This window comes from Strongylocentrotus purpuratus, unplaced genomic scaffold (assembly GCF_000002235.5).
Source record: "Strongylocentrotus purpuratus isolate Spur 01 unplaced genomic scaffold, Spur_5.0 spur5_scaffold_3, whole genome shotgun sequence".
NCBI classification, from domain to species: domain Eukaryota; kingdom Metazoa; phylum Echinodermata; class Echinoidea; order Camarodonta; family Strongylocentrotidae; genus Strongylocentrotus; species Strongylocentrotus purpuratus.
This window is the reverse complement of record NW_022145609.1, coordinates 37561114-37586420: the sequence shown is the minus strand read 5'-3', so window position 1 is coordinate 37586420 and position 25307 is coordinate 37561114. Positions and strand designations below refer to the sequence as shown.

Below are 25307 nucleotides of genomic sequence, written 5' to 3'. Positions count from 1 at the left end.
AGGACGGTTTCGAGAAACGGCCCCCTTGACGACTACGTGTAGCTTAGTTATTATTAAAAAAATATTCTCTTTCTTTGCGCATTTCTCAGCTAATAAACATTTTCTACCAAAATCGTTTTTCAGATAACATTTGATTGTACTACTGCCAGACTTTGGGGTAAGAATGGTTTGGAATCTATGAGATACTATTTTTCCATCAGTACCAAAACTTGAGACTGCTTTAGAAAGTGTAAAAACGTTTGAAGAATCATAACACACACATAGACTACACACACATACATACAGTATATAAAGATAGACAAGAATGTGTAAGGTAAATTGCATTTATTACATGAAAGAACATTAATCTGGATAAAAAGATACATACATGTTAAGACAACATAGTTTACACACATAAATGACAACTTCTCTTTTTTGATTCTCGATTCCACATACTTATTTAGCAAAACACAATATACAACAAAACACTTTTCATTGATTTCTGTTTGATTCACACAGACAATTGATAAAAATCTTTGCTTCTGATAAAATATTTCCAGTAAATGCTGATTAAAAGAATGGAACAAAGATGCTTTGTGAAAATAATGCTTGTAGATGTAACATTCATATAATCTGTGTAATATGATATAGAGTGATTCTTTTAATTAACACACTCTTTAATTTAAGTTTAAAACATCATTTAAGACAAGGAACACATGCATGATATGACAAGTAAAAGATAAATATTGAAATATTTGAACATGGATACAAGGAACAATAAAATGAACAAAATAAAATAAACAACCAAGAATTTACAGAATATTCGATTTTAGAAGAAATACTGTTTATCAAATGTAATCATCTGTGTGACACGCAACTTAAAGGCATGATGCACTCTAGACCATATATAAAATTCTTCCAAATGAATACTAACAAAATTAAAATTCAACAAACTTGAACAATTCATCACTTTTAAAATCTCAATGAGACGATTGAAAGACAGTTATGAAAGACACAGATATACAGTATATTTTTCAAGATAAATTCAAAAGACAGCCTTTGGATAAGCAGTATTTTTCCATAAATGCATAGATTAATCCATTCCCTTGCAAATTCAGCCTCGTTTAGTTACTGCAAATGAATATTTTTAGGCTACATTATAATGAAATGTATTTGGTGAATATTCTATAAATGAACTGTATGATTCCCTTAATGCTATGACAAGTGTATTGTATATTCTTGTATGTACATATAGGTCAGGCAATGCAACAAAAACTCATGTTACATTTTAAGACAACTTCCTCACTCATATTACATCATCCAGGTGTATAATTTATTTGGAGCAATAAGGGTGTTACATCATAAACTTCAACACAGAGTTGTGGCTTCAAACAGACAATATATTCATATGTGTTCAAAGTAATTTGTGAACTTTGATGCTCAAGTCAAAGAAGTAAATCTTTAAAATATTGGATGTGAATATATTATCTAAATATAGACATACATAAATGAAAAGAGAAGAAGAGAAGGGGTAAAAGTACAGTGAATTAAACGTGAAAGACATTATATTCAGCCTTAAAAGAATGAGATATGGAAGAACTTGATTTTGGTCTACTTTTTGTTTCTTTACTAAAAAGGTACACATTTTTGGCATAATATTGCAAATATACAAAAATACGCTGTACAGTAGTTATTTCAGAACAAGAGATACAGGTATGTACTAAGGATGCACATTCTAAAAAGATTAATGCATGCAGCTTCTTATTTTTGCATAACTTGTGTAAATAAAAATTCTTAAAAGTATTTTGTATAATTAATCGACTTCATGACAATGCAATTTCATCCAAATGGTATGGAACATACACATACAGTGTATATTACGATAACTGCCCCATCTGTATTATTTATGGATCATATATAAACAGGTTGTTAAGATCCATTTCCATGTTTTGGTCTTGGTTTTAACAAATGTGATTGTGGATTCAAGGCATACAGATTATCTATATCCTGTCTGTTTATTAACTTCACTATACCATCGCACTATTTTCAATTTTAATAAAGCAGATTGCTGCAGTTGATGTAACTACATTTATCATCATTTTTTTTATGATTGGACTTTGCATCCTAAAATTCTTGTTGACAGTGACACATGACGAGTAGCTCAAAGTAAAATAAATGCAAGATAATATAAATGAGTTAATATAAAAAACAAGAAAATTATATGACACTTCTTGTAGTATTTACAGATAATCTGTTTCTTTGGAGTATTTACAAGTACAATCTTACAAAGTAAGAATAATAGAGTACTGTTCATTTCTTTACAAGTTTGTACATCACATTTAAATCTATATAGCATCCCCCTGCAAATAGGTGCATGTTTATCACAGTCTTGTCTTCATTTTATATAAATATAAGTCTCATCATGCCCAGGATTTAACAATATATCATGCTGTAAATTGTTGTGTATCTTGCCACCCCTCATTGTCCAATAATTTGTAAACACTAGCAAATTTTTGACCTTCAATCCTAAAATCTATTTAATCTAACAACTCCTTTTCCCTGTTTGACAAAGTGAGCAAGTACAGTGTATCGCAGTTTTATCACAATACCATCTTCCATGAAAATCAATAAAACGTGTGTGAGAAACTCTCATAATAGACAAGGCAACGTGGCCACCTGTCATACAAATGCAGCATCAGATATACAGTAAAAAGCATCACAGTGAAATCCTTCATTTTCACAATAAAAATTCATCATTGCCATACCCAAAATGCTTCAAATTGGCAATGATCGTATGCACCCCTCAATAACAGATATTTATGCAGTTCTCTTTACTTTGCATGAAGTCAATTTACTAGACAACAATTGAGTTAGAAAACTTTTAAAATTCTTCTATGAATATAATGTTAGTCGGATATCGTGCTAATGACAATACCTTTATTTCCTCATGTTTGGGTTAAACACTACCCCCTATTTTAACTAGCCCGATCTCAAATTAGCCAGCTAATTTGCGGCTTCATCAACCCGCAGTTGCCATCAGCCAGTTATTTGGTCGAGAAAATATCCTGAGAAATTTGGTCTTGTTTTATACAAAATAGCTCGCTATTTCCCAAATAGCGGGCTAATTTGCGCCCATCTTCATCTAGTTTGTAATGAGCGTATCGGTCTGGTGGGGATGCAATTTCAAGCTTGGGGAAAATATCCCGAGTCTGAAAATAGTGGGTTATTTTGCAACTTTGGTCTGATGAAAACAGACCTTTTGATAAAAGACGTAATCTTACAAGCGCTCCACAAGCACTCCATGGCCTTAAGATGTTGGTTGATGAACTTCTCTTTACTTAGAAATAGGAAGATGGCACTGATCAGAGATGAGCTGATGCAAGGCTTAGATCGACATCCATATATGATTCTTAGCCTTGTCCATGCATAGCAACTCCATGATGAGAAACATGATGGGACCTTACAAACCCCAGTCCATTCTCATATTGGTGCTAGGTTGAATCAAATTCAAATGCATTACCAGATCCCAAGTGCCACCTCTTTCGACAACGTAACTCAGCCTTTGGTCAAGCCCATACAGTAAGGGTTTAACAAGTATTTATCATGGAGACAAGTTGGTTTCATCAAAGGGGCATCAATCTAGGCATATGGGATCCCCATTTGATCCTATGTGTAACAATGTGGAGTTTGAAAAAGCCTTTAATGAAAGGGTGATGGGGGCCTGAAAATGTCTAAAGCCTACAAATTGGCATCACTGATTTCATAAGCCATGGTAATCAAATGACTCCCTATAGCACCATACGTCCTCCACATGATCAACTCTCCATTTAGTTCTGTCAGATCTATGTAGACAACCATTGCAGGACCCACTGTCATATTTCACATTGCAAGACTACAACGGACCCATCTGTATCTCTCACCTCATCAATGTCATGTTTCACAATGCAAGATTTCGATACACACATCCTTGTCTCTTTAAACTGAGGTCAGCTCATCGTCTTCATTGGTGGCATCATTGAGCATCGGGGTGTCATCGTTCACCGTGTCTTCAGAACCGTCTGCGGAGCTGCTGTGGACGTCGGGCGTAACCCGCCTGTGCACGGCCGCATACAGCGGTTCATCAGAGTCCATCCCGGATACAGGCGATGAGGAAGCATCGCTGGAGTCCATCCCGGTTGCGAAAGGGGACGACGTATCGTTAGACGCCCTCGTCAGCTTCAGGACCTTAAGGATACGCTTCTGAAGATCGCGAGGAAGCTCGGAGACGACACCACTGCCTGTGGGGGTAAACAAGATATAGTTGGGTTTCATGATGAAGTGATCCGACATTTTGCTCTGGCGACAACTGATCTGGGATTTCTTTTCCCTCAAATTTTATAAGGTTGAGGGTGGTCAAGAATTTGAAGATAAGAATTAATTTTATTATGGAAAATCAACGGCAAAGCATTTGTCACGCGAGCATGCCTTGTACAACCCTTGACCCTTTAGTCCCTGAACAGCCCACAACCATCCTTATCAATTGATCCGTAAACCATCTGTGTCTGCCCCTCACCTAAGAAAAAGTTGAAAGGTTTCAAATAATACACCAGGTATTTTTCTACACTTACATGTTCAATTCTTTTAAAGGAATTAATAAATACCAAAAGTGAAAAGAATTGTGCATCCCTCGATTTTCACTGCCAAACGTGTATTCTCTGACATATCTTTCTTATCACTCAAGGGTTGGAATAAGATGACAAAATTGCTATATTCCTACAAATGGAAAGGAAATAAAAGGAAAAACTCTCTTACCATCCCACTCCATAACAGAGTCTTTTATGATGCTCATCATTTCAGCTTCATTATCCTGAAATCAAGAGAAAGATTGAAAAATAAACATTGTGAAGAAAAGTCTGGTTTAAGCTGCAAATATTTCATAGCTCCATGTGCATGTGATTAAATAAGAGCAAAATATATTTTCTTTACCAGGACAAAAATTCACAAGCAGTCTTTCTTGCTAGTTCAGTTAAATCTAAGATAAGCTTATGAGCTGTTAGGTATTGTTGTATATGAAATTTTGGGGAAAACATGATGCATACCTTTTATAAATATGTAATGAACATTCAATGGTAGTGATATCAATTTGTAGCTTTTTAGAACATCCATTTAAATTTCATGCATTATGATCACAGTTTTCAAACACACCACTTATATTATAATACAGATCCTTATTAACCTACATGTTGTGAAGAATGTACAATTTCATATTATCTGGAGCAATTTTAAATGTTAAACTAAAGCATATAAATTGCTTTGATAAAATACACTAAACCATTCCAATAGCTACAGTACTTTCTATACAAAATCCAGATAAATCCAAATCAGGTATATTTCACAACTGCAGAAAAAACCATTTCAAACAAAAACAGAATACTGTTGTAAATATTAGCTAAAATTTAGAATCAAAATAATATGAAGGGAAACAAAATTCTTACCTGAATACTTTGATTGTGCCTGAATGTCTCAAATAGGACTGTTAACATAACAGCTATTGCCTGGAGGAAATAGGGAGAAAAAGAGAAATATAGTCATATATGTTTATATATCTCACTATTAGATCAACTTCTCTACATTCCTCTGTTTCTTCTCTTCATCAGTCTATCTGTCTTTCTTCTCTGATCGTCCTCCTCATCTCTTTCCTTCTTTCCTTCTCTCTCTCCCTTCTCTGATTGTCCTCCTATCTCTTTTCTTCTCTCTCTATCTCTCTCTTTCACCCTCTCAACTCTCTTTCTCTTCACTCACTCGCCTTTTCTCTCTCTCCCTCTCTCTCTCTACACTTCTCTCCAAAAATAAATGTCTTTGTATTTCTTAAACACAATGTTACACAACCTGACTGTGTGTTGATTACTGTCTAAATATAATCATTAAAATGCTTTTGCAGCCTCAATCGATGCAACCACAAAAAAATACAGCCAAAATACTGAACAAATTACAAATTGTCAGTTTGGAACCCAAAGCATACCTGCCAACATTTGAAAATGAGAATTAAGAATTTTTAGCACGGTATGTCTTCGAAAATAAGAAATCTGTACCCTTAACAGGCGTTCGCACATGCAGCGGCAGCGTAACTGGCAATATGCAGTAAATCTGTGCAAAAAAGCGAACACAAATTCACTGCTCAATCATGCAGCCCTTCAATGCACGCAATACGCGAACTCTCACATCGCGGCATATGATAAAACGAGCTTAATTTGGCTTAAGCAACACACAAAAAAAAAAAAAAAAAAAAAAAGGTATGCCAAAGGATATGCCAAAGGATATCAAATCTGTGTTTAAGTATGTGAGGTTTAGCCCTTCTGACTCCCATGGCTGGGGGGGGGGGGGGGGGGGTGTTTCATAAAGCTGTGCATAAAGTTATGAATGACTTTACAAAGGACTTGAATATGAAGAGCCAAATGGGATGCCCAAAGTTTTTTCTGACATTTTAACAAGGTGTGTCTGTATTTCCCATAATCTCAATTAAAATTGTAGTCAAAAATACACTTTGCATTAAAATGTTTTGTTAATAATGATAAGGTTAATCTACATCTGCATATTTCAACTTTAGCTTATGCAATTAAAAGGATTTGAGAATCACGTTTAGCTCTTCATATTCAAGTCATTCGTAAAGTCATGCGCAACTTAAAGCACAGCTTTATGAAACACCCCCCAGATGGAATATATCCTTTCATCTTCCTGCCTCAAGAACAGTTCCTCACCTCTTTTTCATCTGAGTTGTTTGTCTCCCGCCGATCCGTGAGGAGGGTGTCTAGGAGTGCCTTGAGGGACCCGTTGGTGGGCGTGGCCCTACCGAGGGGTGTGGTGCTCTCGTCCAGCCAGGGGTCCAGAGCAGCGGGGGCTGACGGCCCCTGGAGGGCAGTGGATAGGACATCGGCAAGATGGAACTGGAAGGGGAAGAGTTCTTCTCTGCTGGGTGCTGAGATCTGCGCAAATATGGAGATAATAATTGTCTTTGCTTTATTTTAGACATGACAAATGATATTTCTATCATTTGGATTGATAAATGATATTTGTGCCATTCAGAAGTGACAAATATATTTCTTTCAGTTAGTTTCTACCCAAACAGGCAACAAAGTTCTAAATTTGAGCAGCATTCACTCTCTGTATTTAAACCAGAAACTGATTTGTGCAGACTCACTCCCAAGCTTTGAATGAAAACGAGTAATTACATCAACAAAATATTATAAAATAACAAAAATGATTAGATCACGGAATGAAAATGCAAATTTCAAAGGCCTTTTTTCTTCTTTTCTATATAGTTACTGGAATCATGATTTTTAAAGGATGAAGAAGTTCAAATTTGATACACTTTAACTCCAGGCATTTGGGGTGGGTTCAAATATGTCCCAAAGTTGGACGACTTTTAAGAATATGGTACAATGAGGTTAATAGTTCTCAAGGCAGTGCAATTACCTTAAGACCCTTGGGTAGTGCTTCTAAGACAAGCTTGCTGTAAGGGAACTCGGCCTCTCCTACCATCAGATGGGCAAGGGCTTCGGCTGCTTCCTTCTTCACCTGCATGAAAGTCATAAAGTTTGTGAAACTGGAGGTTTGTTTACAGCAAAAGTATGTTTTTGATTTGTTACAGCCAGCCTTACATTATTCTACATACATTCTTTTGTCATGTGTAAAATTTGCAATGTTTTGTTTGTTATATATTTGTAAAACTGCAAAAGAAAAAGAAAATCAAACAGAAATAAATAAATCAAATCAAATAAAACTGATGAAATGACAAGCCATCACATTTCCTTACCTCAAGCACGTAAAGCACAGAGTCTCTGGTGAATATATCTGTCAGTCTCTGCACGAGACTCAGCTTGGTGGGTCCGGTAGCACCGTTCTTGCTCCTGACCGAGCCTTCCGAGCTGCCTTTGGTGGTTGATCGTCCATTGGTCTTACCTCCCTTGGGCAGAGGGATGGGGCCGTTGCGCCCGATCTCCGCTATTGCTGTACAGGCCGCCTTGACTATGGTGGGATTGCTGCTCTCCAGTTTGGCAACTGTGAATTGACAGAAGAAAAAAAATCAGTCAGCTGAATTTTTTCAATGCCGATCACTTTTTATCGCAATGGCAGGTTTTGTTGTGGTTTATGCTTGATATTATCATTATTTGGTTACTTTTTAGGCTAAGGGGAATGATGTAAAATTTACAAAATGCTCAAAGTCAGTGGAGTCATTATTTACCAATGATAAATAAATTATTAAAGGCTTGGATTCAGGTTGTTATCGGGGACCATAAAATGCTGTCTCTTTTCTTTTTTAATTCATTTATCAAGAAACACATATGTAACATAAAAAAGTTTAAAAAACGTGTATATATAGAAATTACAGAACATCATGAGAACTCGACCCATGACTAATATTCAAATTAGATTATATTAAGCAACATAAGCAAAGTAAATTCAGGTACATAAAAAAAGAAAATCCAGTTTCATGCACCATACTGTGCTAAGCTGGCTATACTAACAGAAAGCTTCAGTATAGTGCACAACATAGCTTACATACTATTTAAATTCTCTTCCAACTGTACAACCTATTTTTATTCCATGTTGGAGGGGGGGGGGGAGTCATTTTAACAAATGGGCCCTGCTACGTCACCTTACGTTTTCTCGAAACCCTCTTAATGTCAAGCCCTCCTCACATACCTATTGCTTCGGTGGCTCTCCTGTAGATATTTTCTCCCAGGTTGTGGGTGTCGGTCAGTCTAGAGAATGTGTCCTTGTTGGCTTGTATCTCCTTCTGCATCTGTCTTCCGATGGTGAAGCCCAGAACCCAGAGCATAGCTTGGCAGCTCTCGATTGACTGCATGAACAAAAGGAAAAGTTTGATGTACGTATGACATAAAGAATTACTTGATTTGGTTCTCTCTACTTTGATGGCTAACTTGAAACAATCATTTTTTTTTGTTACAGATAAATCTTAAAATGTCAAAAGGGGATGAAAATTTCCATATATTTCCTTAGCAACAACTACCTGTACAGGAAGACCTCCTATACCGTGTATATTTAAACAAGTATACCCAAACTTGGTTAACTCCCATTAAAAAGTTAAAACATGTGTGACCTTCACTTATATTTCATTTTAAAGAGTCACTAATATTCTGTCTAATGATACCATATTTATAACTCTGAAGAATGAGCAGCAGCCTTTTCAAAAAGTGTTGTCAAAATCCTCTTGTACCAAGTTTGGGCTGAAGCAATGAATTTTGATCAAAAGCCCTTATGCATAGTTATTTTAGTCCTAAAACAATTGCTGATTTATTCACATTTATTTTGTTTCCAAGTAAACACGTTTTAAAGGAACCTGTAATTAAAGATCACCTGCCTAAAAAGACTGCTTTTCTTGTCTAGTAGTTTTTCATTCACAGATTTAAATTTACTATCCACAGGAACATTTTACAGAAGTATTAGGGTTGAATTTCGACCAGAACTGAATTTGAATACCAATGCCAATACCAATCAAACAGCAAGAATGATTGAGGGATGATTGAGTCTCCACAAGACTTGATCTGTATCACTATCTGGATCATTCAGTGGCATAAGTGTGGTAAGACTAAAAGAAGGGAGGGTTTGGGAGAGTGAGGAGGGGGGGGGGGGGTACTTACATCTGAGTCCAGTCTTGAGGTGAAGGACATGATGGTATCGACCACCAGTGTAGGTGGGGCGTAACAGAGGACCACGCCCAAAAGCTGAGCTGCGTAGAGGCGCACTGCTTCCTCATCAGAATACAGCAACATCTGAGGGTAAAGTGTATTATTGAATATTATGACATGAATTATAAATGAATTGTCAACTCTGAATGAATCAGTGATTGAAATAGGGTGAATATGAAATTCAAGAAATTCTTAGTCGTTTAACGTAATGTCATAGTTCAGTTCAGTCTATTCAGTCTATTCTGCCTGTATTCTGTATTCCTTGGTGTCTGTCTTGTCAGTGTAGTGGGGTATGAAATTGTCAGAGATATTGATAAACAGGTACATCGACAGACAAAGACATTGTAATGAAAGGGGGTAAAAATAGAAACATCAAAATGTGTGTATGTACCTTCAGACTATCTGTCTTCTTCACAAACTGTGGCGCCAGTTTATCCGGCGCCATAGCAACGACCTCCAGGAGAGAGAACAAGCCCCTCCCACCTCCGATGGCCGACACGTACTGCCTCAGGAGACCGGTGTAGGTGGAAACGGGGGCGCCCGAATCTCCTGCGTACATCTCCACGAGGTCGTTGACGTAGCGACTGAGGGCCGGACCTTGTTTCTTCATCTCGCTTGTCTTGAAGACGTTGGGCGATACCTCTGCAGAGTAGGCCAAGCACATCCGCAAGTAGACGCCGATCTGGGAGAGAGGGATGGTACAAGAAGTGGTGATAACAGGCATAGCACAACTATTACCCCCTATACTTCTGAGGGAATGTGAACCTTTAAGAGATGGCCTACAGCATAAGCTTGACAAACTGCAATGTCATGCAGGAAAACATCTCCATTTTCCCTTGAAATTGAAGGCTCTACATATAAATTTCAAAAAATTAAAAAACATATTTTATGAGAAAAAAATCGTAATTTGGAGAAAAAAACAGAACAATTCCGGGATAAACGTAATGGTTGGCAGCTCTGGAAATGCCTTGTGAATTGATGGGCTTACCTTTTCATAGACGAGGGCTTTGAATGGTATCGTGAAGACTCCAAGAGGTCCCTGTGACTTCTGACTAGAGTGTGGCAAGTTATCAAAGGCCTGTTCAAAGTGGATATAAGTTTGAAAATCAACAGAAAATAAGCATGGTAAACTGGGCAAGTACACTCTATTTTGTTTCTTTAGTTACCGACCATATCTCAGATTGATAGTATATGGTCACTGTATTCAGTTAATAGCCCTACAAGAGGTTTGGACTACTAGACCAAATATGAAGTGTATGGGCATATTTGATGTCAATTTATGTTTAGAACTCTACACTAAAATAAATGAATACTTTGAACTTTCCCAAATTCATTAGATATACAAGTATTAAATAATAAGCAGCCTATTTCATCCTCATAGGATCTGTTTAACATTACAATAGGACCCTATAACTTGAGAGAGAGAGAGCGAGAGAGAGAGAGAGAGAGAGAGAGAGAGAGAGAGAGTCAGTAAAGATATGATAATGTGGATCACATTTACATGACACACAGAGAATACTGAAGATAGTCCCCCCCCCCCCCCCCATCCCATCCGACCCCACCCACCCTAGCATAGAGTACTGACGATATCCTACCTTTGTTCTGATTTGGTTAATTATCAGAGGGAAGGCTGGGAGCATCTTCCCCAAGGGTGTGTCTGATTCTAAATCAATCACAGCTACCCTACCCTACCACGCTCACCACGCCCAATCCCATCGACCCCACCCACCCTAACATAGAGTACTGACGATATCCTACCTTTGTTCTGATCTGGTAAATCATCAGAGGGAAGGCTGAGAGCATCTTCCCCGAGGGCGTGTCTGATTCCATGTCCATCTCAGCTACCCTACCCTACCACGCCCACCACTCCCCATCCCATCGACCCGACCCACCCTAACATAGAGTACTGACGATATCCTACCTTTGTTCTGATTTGGTTAATCATGAGAGGGAAGGCTGGGAGCATCTTCCCTGAGGGTGTGTCCGAGTCCATATCCATCTCTGCAATCTTAGCCTGCATCTTGATAATGTTGTTGGCTTCTGTCCTCACAACTTCAATCCTGTTGTAGGAACAACAACAAATGGTTTAAAATTAATGGACAGTTGTATATTTCAATAGTGAAGGATTGTGCTTCAAACATTGTGCTTCTCCTGTCAAGCAAACATTTGATGGCATTTCTTGTTGCTATTTCAGACAAGTCTTTGAGGTGATGGATAGAATCAAACTATAATCGAAAATGTATGGCTTCTCTGTTGAGTCTAATAAAAGATTCAATATGATTGCAAGAGTCTGAACATGATATTTGCTCTTTGAGTAGCCAAGTACATTACTCTCATAATCCACGATTTGTTATAACTTACAAATGTAGCCCTTGATTAAATATACACATAAGTCTCATATGGATGGTGATATTAATTGATTATGATTTTTTATTATCATTCGAGGGATCAGCATTCAAAACACATAGAACTCAGATATCTACATAAAGTGTATGAAGACTGATAAAAGTTTAGAACTCACTCGTCTCCACAAGCTGAGAGTAACGTGTACTTGGAAGCAACGTGACTGCCAGGGAACGCCGTGGCAGCATACTGGACAGCCATTAGCCTAGCCTGGGCTAACTCCTGTTGGTAGAAAGAGAGACAGAATGAGAGACAGATGGAAATAGGAAAGATGTTTTCAGAGGTGCATGTACAGTTAATTCTGCATCAGTCGTATCTATTAGGACTGCAAAAATATAGTTTGACTTACGCAAAATTATGTCAAAAATATTGGTTTGACTGTGTGAAGAATCACCTTGAGAAAGTCCACAGGTCTGGAGTGGATGAAAATTTGCCTACGAAATATTAAGGTTGGTAGAAGCCTAAACTACATGATACAAATATATGGTTACCTGCAAAATGTATCTATTCTAAAGACATGCTCTGAGTCCTTTCCTTATTTCATCCAACGAGGTATTTCTAAAGTCCTGGGCGGCGTTTCACAAAACTTGTCATCAGTGACAAATGACAGTTGTTGTATAAGCTACTGAAATCCTTGCTTCTGATTGGTTATCAGGAGATTTGTCACTGATCTTTGGCATTTGTCATTGGAAAAATGTTTTGTGAAACGGGTCCCAGATGAACTTATGGGGGGCATTTCACAAAACTTGTCATCAGTGACAAATGACAGTTTTTGTTATAAGCTACTAAAATCCTTGCTTCTGATTGGTTATCAGTAGATTTGTCGTTGGAAAAATGCTTTGTGAAACAGGTACCATATGAGCCCTTACCTTATCTATATTCCCATTGACAAGCATCTCCATACTCCTGATCTGAGGTGGGCTCATGTTGTCATGGTTATCACTCAACTGGGCGAGGGATTGGAACACCTCAGCTCTCGTCTCTTTGTCCTGAAAGAGAAGAAAGAGAAGGATTTAAATCAGATGACACATACCGGTAGTATATACTTGTACCTTAAATAATCTTGCCAAAGTCTGTGAATTAAATTTTCTCTGTTACAAAAATGCAGCAAGAAATCATGTTCTTTTCAATAACTGAAATATCATAGATATCATCTCAAGAAGCACAAACAAATGTTTCACACATTAAAACCTACTGAAGAACTACTTCTGCAACAGAAGAAAATATACAATGTACATGAACTAGACACTCATTCCAAAGCAGAAAAGTACATGTAAATGTACAGTAGGCTTGCGGGTGCACCATGTGAGAGAGAGGGAGAATTGAGGAGTCTTGAGAAGGACTCTCTGTAATTTTTCTTGAGGGTTTGTAGTCCTGAAAATGACTGTTTGGTATAGTCTTGAAAAAGACTGTTGGTTATCTTTCTTAGCTTATAGTTCTAAGGAGAACTATAGCGCTTGGAGAGGATGAGTGGCGGCAGTGGTTCGATGTTTCGAACAGGTTGACTATCCATAAATCAATGAAGTTTAATAAATACAATACAAAATACATGTACAATGACTCTTAATCCCTCAATTGACATTTTGTGCATGACCAAAAGTCGCGCAATCATACTCTACAAAAGACTAAGGGGAATATCCTTTTCACATTACCTGTAACTTGATGCTCTGGTATCTCCTTACTAGTCTAGCAACCAGACTCCTCAGATTCGGTCTCTCGTCGGGTTCTAGTCTCAGACAGTTCTGGATGATTTCATATCTTCATAAGATTTGTAGAAAATGGAAAATTAAAATAATGTCACAGATTTGAATTTTTTTTTTAATGTCTGCAAGGATTTTCAAAACATATGTTTGAAGTCGAATATTGATGAAAGAATACAACATTTAAGTTTTCTGCATACAACAGAAAACCCAAATTATTTTTTCTTTATTAATATTTGTCTTTAAACATATTTTCAGCGTTAAATCTTTGCAGAAGTGTGTCTTAAACGTCATCCTCTTTCACATCATGTATTTAAGTGAAATTCGCCATCAAATTTGTTTGCGAATTTGGGGCTCGCAACACTTTCAGGTTGACCTCTTATAGCAAAAGCTCAAGGGAAATGATAATTAAACTACTTTATGATACAGTAATAACTATATAAGAAATAGTATACAAAACAAAACTGCAATGAGGATAATTGCAACAAACAACAAACTAGAAGTCATGTCTGGTGCCTCAATGCATTTATGATTTGTAGAAAAGAAATATATCTCAATATATATATGGCAATATGGCGTAAGAATTGTGATAATTAAAGCTAAATTTAATTTTTAAAATCAATAGAAAATTCAAACTTGATATAATATAAATGTAAATGTAATAGGCTATAAAAATAATCATCCAAAGAAAAGCTTATAGTTGCCGAACATTATGAAAGGATGACAGCAATCACGTATGATAAGCCTTACTTTAACATAATCCTCCATTACACAATACCAGTTTTTAAATTTTGTTAAGACTGGAATAATAATAAAAAAATTAAAATTCCAAAATCAAAAGACATATAATGTAAGCTTACATGTCGTCTAAGCATCCATCTGGTTGGTTCAACGTGTAGCCTTCTGTCAGTTTTCTGCTCAGCTCATCGACAGGGTAACCATTGAAGGGCTCAGAACCTGATAATGCAAAACAATTCACATTTGAAATCGACTACTGAACACTGGTTGAGCCATGAAATATTAATTTCAAATAAAATGGGAGACAAAATTGTTATATGTATATCGGGCGATAATTTGTAGAATTAGTTTTTAACAGTTCATCCAATATTTAATTAATTACAAAAAATCCCATGAAATAAAAAAGTCTGGACAGTCAACTTTAGAAAAGTTCCAAATTTACAAGCATGCTTCATTTAGCTTGAACAAATATCACTTTTTTTAAAACAAAAGTATCAAAGTGGGGGAGGACATCGTGCCAAATGACATCCTTTTGAAAAAGAATCATGTTTAAATAGAAATAAACATGAGGAAAATTTACTGTGATTAGAAAACAGTCTTTTGTGACTTTAAAACCAAGAAATGAGTTATTCAAAACATTTTGAATGTTATACAGTAGGCTTGCGGATGCACCATGTGAGAGAGAGAGAGAGGGTTGAGGAGTCCAGGAAAGGACTCTGACTCGGTAATCTTTTGTGGGGGTGTGTAGTCCTGAAAAGGACTGTTTGTTATCTTTCTTTGCTTATAGTTCTAAGGAAAACTATAGCGCTTGGAGAGAATGAATGTTGAATATTATAATAAACCAATAAGCAGTCTGAGGAAAGAGAAAAAGAACATGTATACTCACCAAATGACATGATTTCCCAGATTATAACACCAAGAGACCATCTAAAGAGAGTAGAAAAACATTGGATTATTCTCTTGATCAGACCTAAAATCATATCTCGATCTAGCAGATGATTAGCAACAATTTTAAAATCAATACCATTGTGCAAGTTTGAATACATACATGCTCCACAAGAGACAACCAGCATATGTCTTCAAAAAGGAAATTCTATCTACTTATTTAGGAAAAATGCTTTTCAATTTGTATCTTAATTTTTTGTTTACAATTTTTATTTAGAAAAAACAATCTCAGGCTTTTCAATAGAGGTTTTGATTCATAACATTTGAATTATTACCTATATCAACCAATCAACAGTGACAGCTCATGCTACAACTGATAAGTTATGAATTCTACTTTGTTTGCTTCAACATGTACTTGTGTATTCAGGCTTACCCATTACAAGCTTTGCTTATCAAGATTCATGCCTTATTCCTTGTAATACCAGTTCTTTAATTATATTTATGTTCCTAAGTATAAAGTGTATTGTTTGAACAGATGTCAAATACGTCGTCAAATTGAATGGAAGAAAAGAAATGTTCATTTGAATTTGAATTTGGGCTTGATAAAATGGTGAGCTCAATATTTCATCATAATACTTACACATTACTCTTTTCTGTACATGTGCTGAATACCAGTGTCTCGTAGGCCATCCATCTTGCACTAGATGGGAATGATGATTGCTGTAATATTAACAAAAATACATGTTTGTGAAAATATAAAATAGCATTGGAGAAAAAGAGTATGACAATTAATGGCTGCATAAGGGGTCATGATTTTCGTTTTCTATAAGATTATATAATAACTCTGAAAACTCCTAGTCCTCTATAATAAAATAGATTTCCATTAAATTTCAATCATTATACTATTCAATTTCTTACATTTTTCATCCTCTTCAGTTATTTTTTCTCCCTCGTTATATATATATATCTCTCATCTATTTCTCCTGCTCCCTCCCCCACCCCCTCTCTCCTTCCCCTTCTCTCCTTCTCCCCTCCCAGCAATCAACACAAATAATTCATATTACCCCAGTCAAGTCCATAATTATTCCCCACATTTCTCTGCTCTCATTCTTGTTTGTACAATTCTGTAATTCTTTCCTCTCTCTCCCTTGTCTTTCTCCCTCCCCTCTCTCTCTCTCTCTTTCTCTTCCTCTTTCTCTCACTCCCTCTCCCTCCTTTCCACCCTCCCTCCATCTTCCTCCATCCCTCGCCCCCTCCATCTCTCTCCTCTATCTACCTCCACCTCTCTCTCTCTCTCTCTCTTATTCCCCCCTCTTCCCCCCCCCCCTCTCTCTCTCTCTCTCTCTCTTATTCCTGTCTACATTACAATAAATTTCCTCTCTACTTACCGAATCTCCGTTCACAGCTCGTCCCGTGTTCTGAGTCTCATCTTTGATGGCGAAATCGGTTACCTTGGCAACGAGATCGGCAGTCAGTGCAATATTCCTCACCCCTAGATTGTGCTGCACGATCTGTAACAACAAACATCCAAGGCCACATCATTAATATCTATCCTGCATGAGAATGAACCATATTTTTATCACGTGTATTTTAATATCGCGTTTGAAATATATTGCCTGGCCCTTCTTCTTTTTTCCGTACATGAAAGTCTACATTGTATCTAATCTATTTCCCCCCACTTCAAAAGGAATATCTCATCCATCACAGTTGGGTTTTTGACCTGTGCTGTCATTGTCTATGTAAAACCATTTTTTCTATAATTCTACCTATTCACCTTTTCCAACTTCCTCTCATGACATGTACTATAAGTTATTTATTTCAAATTCAGAATTTAATCCTCTACAAGTGACTCTTGAAAGCACTGAAAAGACAAAAATTCAACTGAAACACTTTTCAAACAAACTGATTATTCATGGGGAAGGTTACATTGAGGCTATATATCTTATATCATTTCTATCTTTGCATGAATTTTCATAACAAAATATTAACATTAACAAAGTTTAACATCTATTTAGTCAGAAAACAGAGGGGTGGAGAAAATAAATACTTTGTATTTACTATTCTCAATCTAAATTACAGTGAAATTGTCTTCCATCTGTAAATATCATGATAAAATATCATATTTTCTATACAGATGTGGTGAAACAACAATCAATCCATCCTTGACATTTTGATGGAGAAGGATATACATGTATGTGTAGCAACAATTACTACGGCGCCATTGAATACAAGTCTTTTGTCAGTAATTGAATATAGCATAATTGAAACATAACATAAGAACAAATTCATGTAAACTTTGACTTTAAGTGATTTATGTCTGCTGTTTCATGTATTAAAACCATTATATTTTCAATGTTTGCATTTAATTATAACATTGGTATGATTCCTGTTAACAATATTACATGAAAATGGCCTTGAGTAGGATACAAGGGTATCGCACACGCTAATGGAATATTTTATGAGGCGGCACGACAAGCCCAAATTTGATGTATGTGTAATATGTACCGGTATTGTGTGAAACGGTGCAGTAATTGTGATTTATTAACATAATGCACAGTAAATTGAACCAAGTGTAATGGAGTAATAAAAAGGAACCACATATTTCATGTAATAAGAAAGAAATAGCCTTCAAAAAGCATTCACCCACACAATGTTCTAATCATTCACATTTCCGTTTTCACCTAAATTTCTTTCAGATTGTGATAGAAATTTTCCTTCATTTTTCCACTTCAAAGGAACAAACACTGATCAATGCAGGAGACAGCTCCAGACATTGCGCAGGAAATCAAAAGAATGCTCCCCACTCCCATGCATAAACATACCCCCAAGAGGGCTTTACAGGTTAAACCACAACAATATTACTTTGTGATCGGATGTTAGACCACAAAAATAAATGTTCTATCGCAATATGTCGATGAACTATATATCTCAGTTCAATGTCTCCCAGACAAGTCTCCATTCTATCAAAGGTCCAGGAATAGGAAAAACCGCATTAAAGGGTAGTCAACTATTTTTCTTTGTCGTCTTTATTTGCAATTTACACCACAATGATAATTGTTGTCTATGCATCTACATACCTCTCTACTGTAAAAAGAGATGTACATGAATACACCTACGCAAGAGCCCAACATGATATTAGCAAACTACTTATTTTTTCTGGAAGGAAAAATTGCTTGAGGCTTGTATTAGTAAGATTTTTCACCCAATTACATTTAACTAGATATCATTGTAAGATTATCTGTTTTGCATGAAATACATGTACTTTTCTCTATTAAATGGGAAGAGATGAGGGAACATTAAATACTTTGCTCTGCATAAACAAAATAACAACCCCTACCCAATACCCCCCCCCCCCCAACTTCCAAAGATACAGCCTTGTCTGAATATGTTAGTATTTTCCTAAAGAAGAGTCTTTACTTCAGACATGCAAAATGAGTTCATACATTAAAATTTTTTTTTTTGGTCAATTTTTCAGAATTTCCTATCTAATGCTAAAGGACATTTTTGCACAGGTAATTTTAGGTTCCTTGGCCAATTGGTGGTATCAGATTTTGTCACCTAGCTCATCAATCTTTTTTGATATTGACTGAAAAGTTTGGTCATGCATGAAATATTGACACAAAGAGAGACAATTTCTCTTTTAACAACCTAAACAATCATATTCATGCAAACTTCTTTAAAAGAAAAACTTGGTCAGGCAGTTCGGGATAGTTATACATGCACTATTTCACCATTTCCTATCTATATCAAAACATTTTCCAAGTTCATTCATGAGCTATTCTTACCCTCTTTGAAGCAAGGTGTGAGAGACCCGCTGCGATGTCCGCTGCAAACTTGAGGAGCAGGGGCATGAGGGGCGTGGTGATGTTGAAGTCCGGAACATGCATGGTGACCGGCTTGTGGACATCTTGGACGGTCCTCAGGAAAAAGTCCAGTCTGACCGGTTCCATACTCTCAAATGCAAGATAGACTGGACCTGAAGGTGATAATTAAGAGAAGGGTTTAGTGTGTGATGATGCAAATATTATTTGGTTGAAAAGCATGAAGGGACCTGTTAACCACTGACAAATACTTGACAAAAGTGGAAAGTTAAGAGACCTGTAAAAATAAGTATATATGAATTGTATTTTATTTTTTTGATTTTATTTCTGCATTTTTCCAAATATAGCATTACTGAATAACAAAGAACATATAAATGTAAGGTACAATACAACATATACAAACAATAATTTCTTCATGTCAAAATGTTTTTTTTTACATAATACATGTAGACATAATAACGAAACTTAATATTTCCACGACGTATAATCATAAGTTTAAAGTATTATCCAAACTATTCTGTTGAGCTGTACATTGTGCACATGCAGCTTCTTTATGTTTCCTTGTGGCAGGTATCACTTTAACTCATAGATTAATCCATTAATTAAGTGATTGATTGTAATTAATTTGTTTTTCAATTTATTCATCCATCTATTCATCTATTCATTCAGTCAGTCTTGCATCTATCCATAATTCATGCATCAATCAATCATCTATCCATCTATAAATTCATTTATTCATTCATCCATATTTCCATCTATAAATTCAATCAATCATTCATTGATAACACTGACTGCACTAGCTAGCATGACCTGCCTGCATATGGAAAGCGCTAATTAAACCATTGCCTATGAGAACCTGGGCCTCATTTCACAAAATCATCATCAGTACAAGTTCGCCGACATCACATTGAAATGCATGTAAATATTAATATATAAGTTTCAATGGGTTGTCGGCGAACTTGTACTTACAATGGTTTTGTGAAACGATGCCCAGGTGGCAAAACCTATAATGAGACAATCCAGTATTTAATGGGTTCATATCCATAACCTACAGGTTTTCCTCCTCCACCAAGCTATAGCACAACCAGCATAGAGACATATCAGCAAGTAATAAAATTACACGTATTGTCAAGGTGTTTTAAGGTGAAAAATATGGTTGCTATGACTACTGTCTTTAATTTGTCTTTTAGTATAATTATATATCCGTAAAGTGTCAGATATACCACAGACAAACATGATGCAATTACCATCACACCCTCTTATAATCTCATCAATTTAACCTGATCAATCACCAGGTATCATCAATAAATTAGGTTTTTCACTTAGCTTGATAGTAATTAAAGGCCTGGCCGACACCTTCTGCAGGCCCTACATTTATATGTATAAAATGTATTCATTGCCTCTTCAATACCACCACTGCTGTTTTCATTTATATTTTAATGCTTAGTATTTAGGTTCAGTGAACACAGTTTGTAACACAGTGTATTCTATTACTAAATAAATACATCAAGATAGGCCATATCAGAAAGAGATAATTTTATTTTTAAAAAGACACCTTTGATTAAGCAATACCTAGTAGCAAGCTGAACTTTGTATGTTGTAGCGATTATACATGTTCATGCACTTGGGTGTAAGTTTTATATAAGTTAGCTTTTAAAGTAAGTTTTTTTCTTAAATATCTTGAATTAAATTTTGAAAATGGCCGATCGCAAGGCCATGAAATCCCATTTCAAACACTAAATTACTACTGAGCGTCACATACATGTTCATGCATTTGGGTTTGTAAAAATATATCTTGAATTAAATGAATTAAATTTGCAAATTTTGAAAATGGCTGATCGCAAGGCCATGAAATCCCATTTCAAACACTACATTACTACTGAGCGTCACATACATGTTCATGCATTTGGGTTTGTAAAAAAATATCTTGAATTAAATGAATTAAATTTGCAAATTTTGAAAATGGCTGATCGCAAGGCCATGAAATCCCATTTCAAACACTACATTACTACTGAGCGTCACATACATGTTCATGCATTTGGGTTTGTAAAAAAATATCTTGAATTAAATGAATTAAATTTGCAAATTTTGAAAATGGCTGATCGCAAGGCCATGAAATCCCATTCCAAACATTACTACTGAGCGTCACATCCGCCATTCCAACACTTCATTCAGGCAACTGGATCATGAACTTTGAATGACACTCGGAAGCAAAAAGTGTTCTAGAATACACAATCACACTTTTAAATCTTCTTGAATGATGTATAACGACATATCATTGTATAAATTAAATGACGTATCGACAACCCACACCCTGTCATACTCAGATGAACGTGCATTCCAGAGCTATTCAAGAACTGATCAATGTATATTTGCTTTATCTGATTTGTTATGAAACTCATCATACCACAAACTGGACATGCATGCGTACGTTTGCTTTCCAAAGAAGAGGCTTCAATAAATATCTTAAACTAAGACCAGTGCAAACACAATTTTGTGTGAGATCAGGAGAAGAAAAGGAAAAAGAAAAAATGAAATTCTTATCATCACTCTGATCCTCTATTCAAATATAATGGGACACAAGGGGAGATAGAAAATAGGGCAAGAATTGCAAATAGTAGAACAAATACCACAAATGTTTGTCAAGATACAACATTACACTGGAACTTTCTCATGGCATATTTTTGACTGAATTTGACATGTACATACACCCAGGCCTTGAGTTTTGAGTCAGCTATCCAAGTAATATGTTATTTATGTAAATCTAACTATTCTTATTAATAGGCCACCTTTCAATATATACCAATGCAATTTCAATACCAGGTTTACACAAAAATTAAATCAAGCATGAGCAGACCTTTTATCCTCCATTGTGCCAAGAAAGGAAACCAATTAAAGAAAATGCAGTGTTTACACATACATCATGCAAAAATGTTATACAGCATCAAATTTCAATGACTAACGTCAGCACAGTACAATAAGTATTGTTCAAAAGAATTTCAATAAATAAAAGCAGTAAAATGACCTTCGCTTGATCGAAATCTACAGGCTTGTGCATGAGAAAAGTGGCAGAAATGGCAACTTGGGGAGTATTAAACGCTCTTGGCGGGGGAGTTGTACCTTATAAGGCTATTAATTCAGACCTTTTCCGCTTCTCAAAAGTACACTGTCCGCCTTAAATGCCCTTCTAATACAATATCAACCTCCTACCGTGTCATGGGGTTTGCCCTTAACAAAATGTTTACATAAATGTGAATCATGCTTTCTATTTTTAAACACTTTAATGAGGTACATCTCCTTAACCACACCTAACAGCTTCTTAACAAAATGTTGAGTAAGCGAAATTGGGGAAATGAATATTGTAAGATTCTTTACAAAATATTATATTTTCTGAATAAATGTTGATACTATAGTCAAATTAAATTGAGTATACAGTACTTTGGGTTCCTTATTTTTTTTACTATTAAATATCCTGTACTTGCAAAATCTGGATTTTCCTCAGAAATAATAAAAGTATGTTGCTGTTTCTTTGATATCTTAAATGCCTGGTTCAAGCTTAAAAAACATTGGTCATCACATACAGTCTTGCTGGTGGTAATTTAACATAACCTTGTTTGTTGGACACAAGCAAAGCAAGCTTTAAGAAACTTTTAAACATTTCAAAAGGTAAAGCAAGGTTGAAAGAGAGAGAGAGAGAGAGAGAGAGAGGGAGAGAAAGAGAGAGAGAAGAAAAATAAAGTTAGATAGATGGGAGACAGAGAGAGAGCAAGAGAGAGAGGGGAAAGAGAGGGGGGAAGAGAGAGAGAGAGAGAGAAAAAAAGTTAGATAGATGGGAGACAGAGAGAGAGCAAGAGAGAGAGAGCAAGAGAGAGAGAGAGAGAGCAAGAGAGAGAGAGGGAGAGAGAGAGAGGGGAGAGAGAGGGGAGAGAGAGGGGAAAGAGAGAGAGAGAGACAGAGAAGGAAAAAAATTATAGAGAGGGGAGAGAAAGAGAGTAAGAGAGAAAGAGCAAGAGAGAGAGAGAGCAAGAGAGAGAGAGAGATAGAGAGAGAGTGAGAGCAAGAGTGAGCAAGAGAAAGAGAGAGTGGGAGAGAGGGAGAAGGAGAATAAGATCCAATGTGGTATTTACACAAGCAATCAGACTCCAACTGTGTAATCAGGCCGACTACGGTATGCTTGTCCTTGAGCACTGTTCACTTTAACCTACTTTTAAATATCATTTATCGCTGATATTTTATATATACTTTCAATATACCACAATACAATTCCCCAAAGTTGGTAAGGTATGGACATACGGTGTTCCTTGGGCTCGCCCCCAAACATTAGACATGGGTAACAGAACTCAATGCAGACATGCCCCAACAGCCCATTTGAGTAGGTTAATTTGAATGGTGTTATCCAACAGCTTTACAAGTAAAGCTTCTTATCCCCTTTATAAAGTGCTTACATGCATGCATGCTTACTATTTCCAAGCCTTTAAAGTCAGTATAGGCAGTTAGATAAAGCCTATTGTAAGTTGGATCATACATGTACGACCCCACTTGATTGATAGGTTTTGTAAGTCAAGTTGATCATTTAACCGTAGCTTTGTATGTCAATTCCACGATCTTGCAATCCAAGGAGTACAAATCAATACTTTCGATAACTCTGCTTCGAAAAGAGCTTAAATGCTTTGGCTACTCCCAGAAAATCAAAGGGCATTACATCTAACTCTCTGCAAAATAGTGAGAGGTATACTGTACTGGACCTCAGCATACCATACAAACAACATGTAGGTGTCTATCAACTTTTTTTTGTTTTTTTTAGCCAAAAGGGCATTAAACTCTGAGGCCCATATTCTACCAAAAAGTTAAACCAGACGCTAGGATTGCACTTTTGTTCATTATTGGGTTTCAACAAGGAAGAGCAGTTTTCCTAAGCCTTCCTTTGGTAAATGTGATCTAGCTAACACCAAGACTAAAACTAAGACTAAGACTAAGAGCTAGGATCAGGTTCAACTAAATGAGTAGAATACAATCCATATGACACAAATTTAAAGGCTAAGTCCATTCCAAAAACAATTTGATTTTAATAGGTGCAGAAACAGAGCCAAAAAAAAAATTGAGTAAATTTGATTGGTTTGTCTGATTTGTCTGCTTCTATTAAAAATAAGATATTTTTGGAGTGGACTTAGCCTTTAATGCCCTTCTGTCTCTTCACAGATGATTTATAATTGTTGGGGACCATTTACTTACCGGCCGTTTTGGTACAAGCCCCAACAAGATTGAGAACGTTGGCGTGGCGACCAACATGACTAAGAACAGACAGCTCTGCTAGCATCTTCTTCTTATCCAGAGGAGTATTACCTAAAATAGATAGGAAGAGAGAGAGAGAGAGACAGAGACAGACAGACAGAGAGACAGAGAGAGACAGAGAGAGATAGAGAGAGACGGAGAGGGGGGAGAGAGAGAGAGAGAGAGAGTGAGAGACAGAGAGAGGGAGAGAGAGATAGAGAGAGAGAGAGAGAGAGAGAGAGAGAGAGAGAGAGAGATTTTGTACAACGTTTGAGTTATCCTGCATCACACTCAACAATTTATCTTTCAAGATGAACAAATGACTTGATTGCATGCTCCTGATGACAAGCTACCAAGGGACCTACAGCTATGTGTCTGTACGTGCCAATTAGTACACTGTACGAGGTACATGTGTATGTGTAATGAAGCTTCTTGCATACAAATTGTGATCAAATTTTCAAAACTTTACAAATCAAACACAGCTAACTTTCCACCAATAAGACCAAGGTATTATATTTGTATTGCGGCCGGGGCATGCATTTAGCCATAACATTTTTAACCAAGGAGAATTGATGCCTAGAATAATGCTGAAGTAGTAGTCACAAAAAGGAGATTATGATGACATTTACATGTTGTTGGTGGTGTTGTTGTCTTTTTTAACTTTATTTCATCTTACATGAAATACATCATGCGGATACAACCATTGAATGATAGTAGGGACAGCAAAATCACCATTAGTCTATGGCCATATCATGAGAATTTTCATTTTTTGATGAAAAAAAAATGGCTAAAGTCAAATGCCGTCCAGGACATATTGCAAT

At 36.3% G+C, this 25307-nt stretch overlaps 1 protein-coding gene across 1 annotated transcript in view; it reads right to left on the bottom strand.

Annotated features, from left to right (window-relative positions):
* Positions 1-307: 307 nt before the first annotated feature.
* LOC578915 (mucin-19) overlaps positions 308-25307 on the bottom strand; it is an 84843-nt gene continuing 59843 nt past the window's right edge. The window contains exons 17-36 of the mRNA XM_030995924.1: positions 24448-24558; positions 19180-19370; positions 16783-16905; positions 16035-16114; positions 15396-15436; positions 14632-14728; positions 13724-13829; positions 12941-13060; positions 12190-12293; positions 11590-11728; positions 10657-10746; positions 10060-10350; positions 9621-9752; positions 8662-8818; positions 7772-8016; positions 7432-7533; positions 6717-6941; positions 5454-5513; positions 4771-4825; positions 308-4256 (exon numbers count right to left, since the gene is read on the bottom strand). Coding sequence (XP_030851784.1) covers positions 3955-4256; positions 4771-4825; positions 5454-5513; positions 6717-6941; positions 7432-7533; positions 7772-8016; positions 8662-8818; positions 9621-9752; positions 10060-10350; positions 10657-10746; positions 11590-11728; positions 12190-12293; positions 12941-13060; positions 13724-13829; positions 14632-14728; positions 15396-15436; positions 16035-16114; positions 16783-16905; positions 19180-19370; positions 24448-24558 — 2771 coding nt within the window. The 3' untranslated portion in view covers positions 308-3954. The remainder of the gene's footprint in view (positions 4257-4770; positions 4826-5453; positions 5514-6716; positions 6942-7431; positions 7534-7771; positions 8017-8661; positions 8819-9620; positions 9753-10059; positions 10351-10656; positions 10747-11589; positions 11729-12189; positions 12294-12940; positions 13061-13723; positions 13830-14631; positions 14729-15395; positions 15437-16034; positions 16115-16782; positions 16906-19179; positions 19371-24447; positions 24559-25307) is intronic.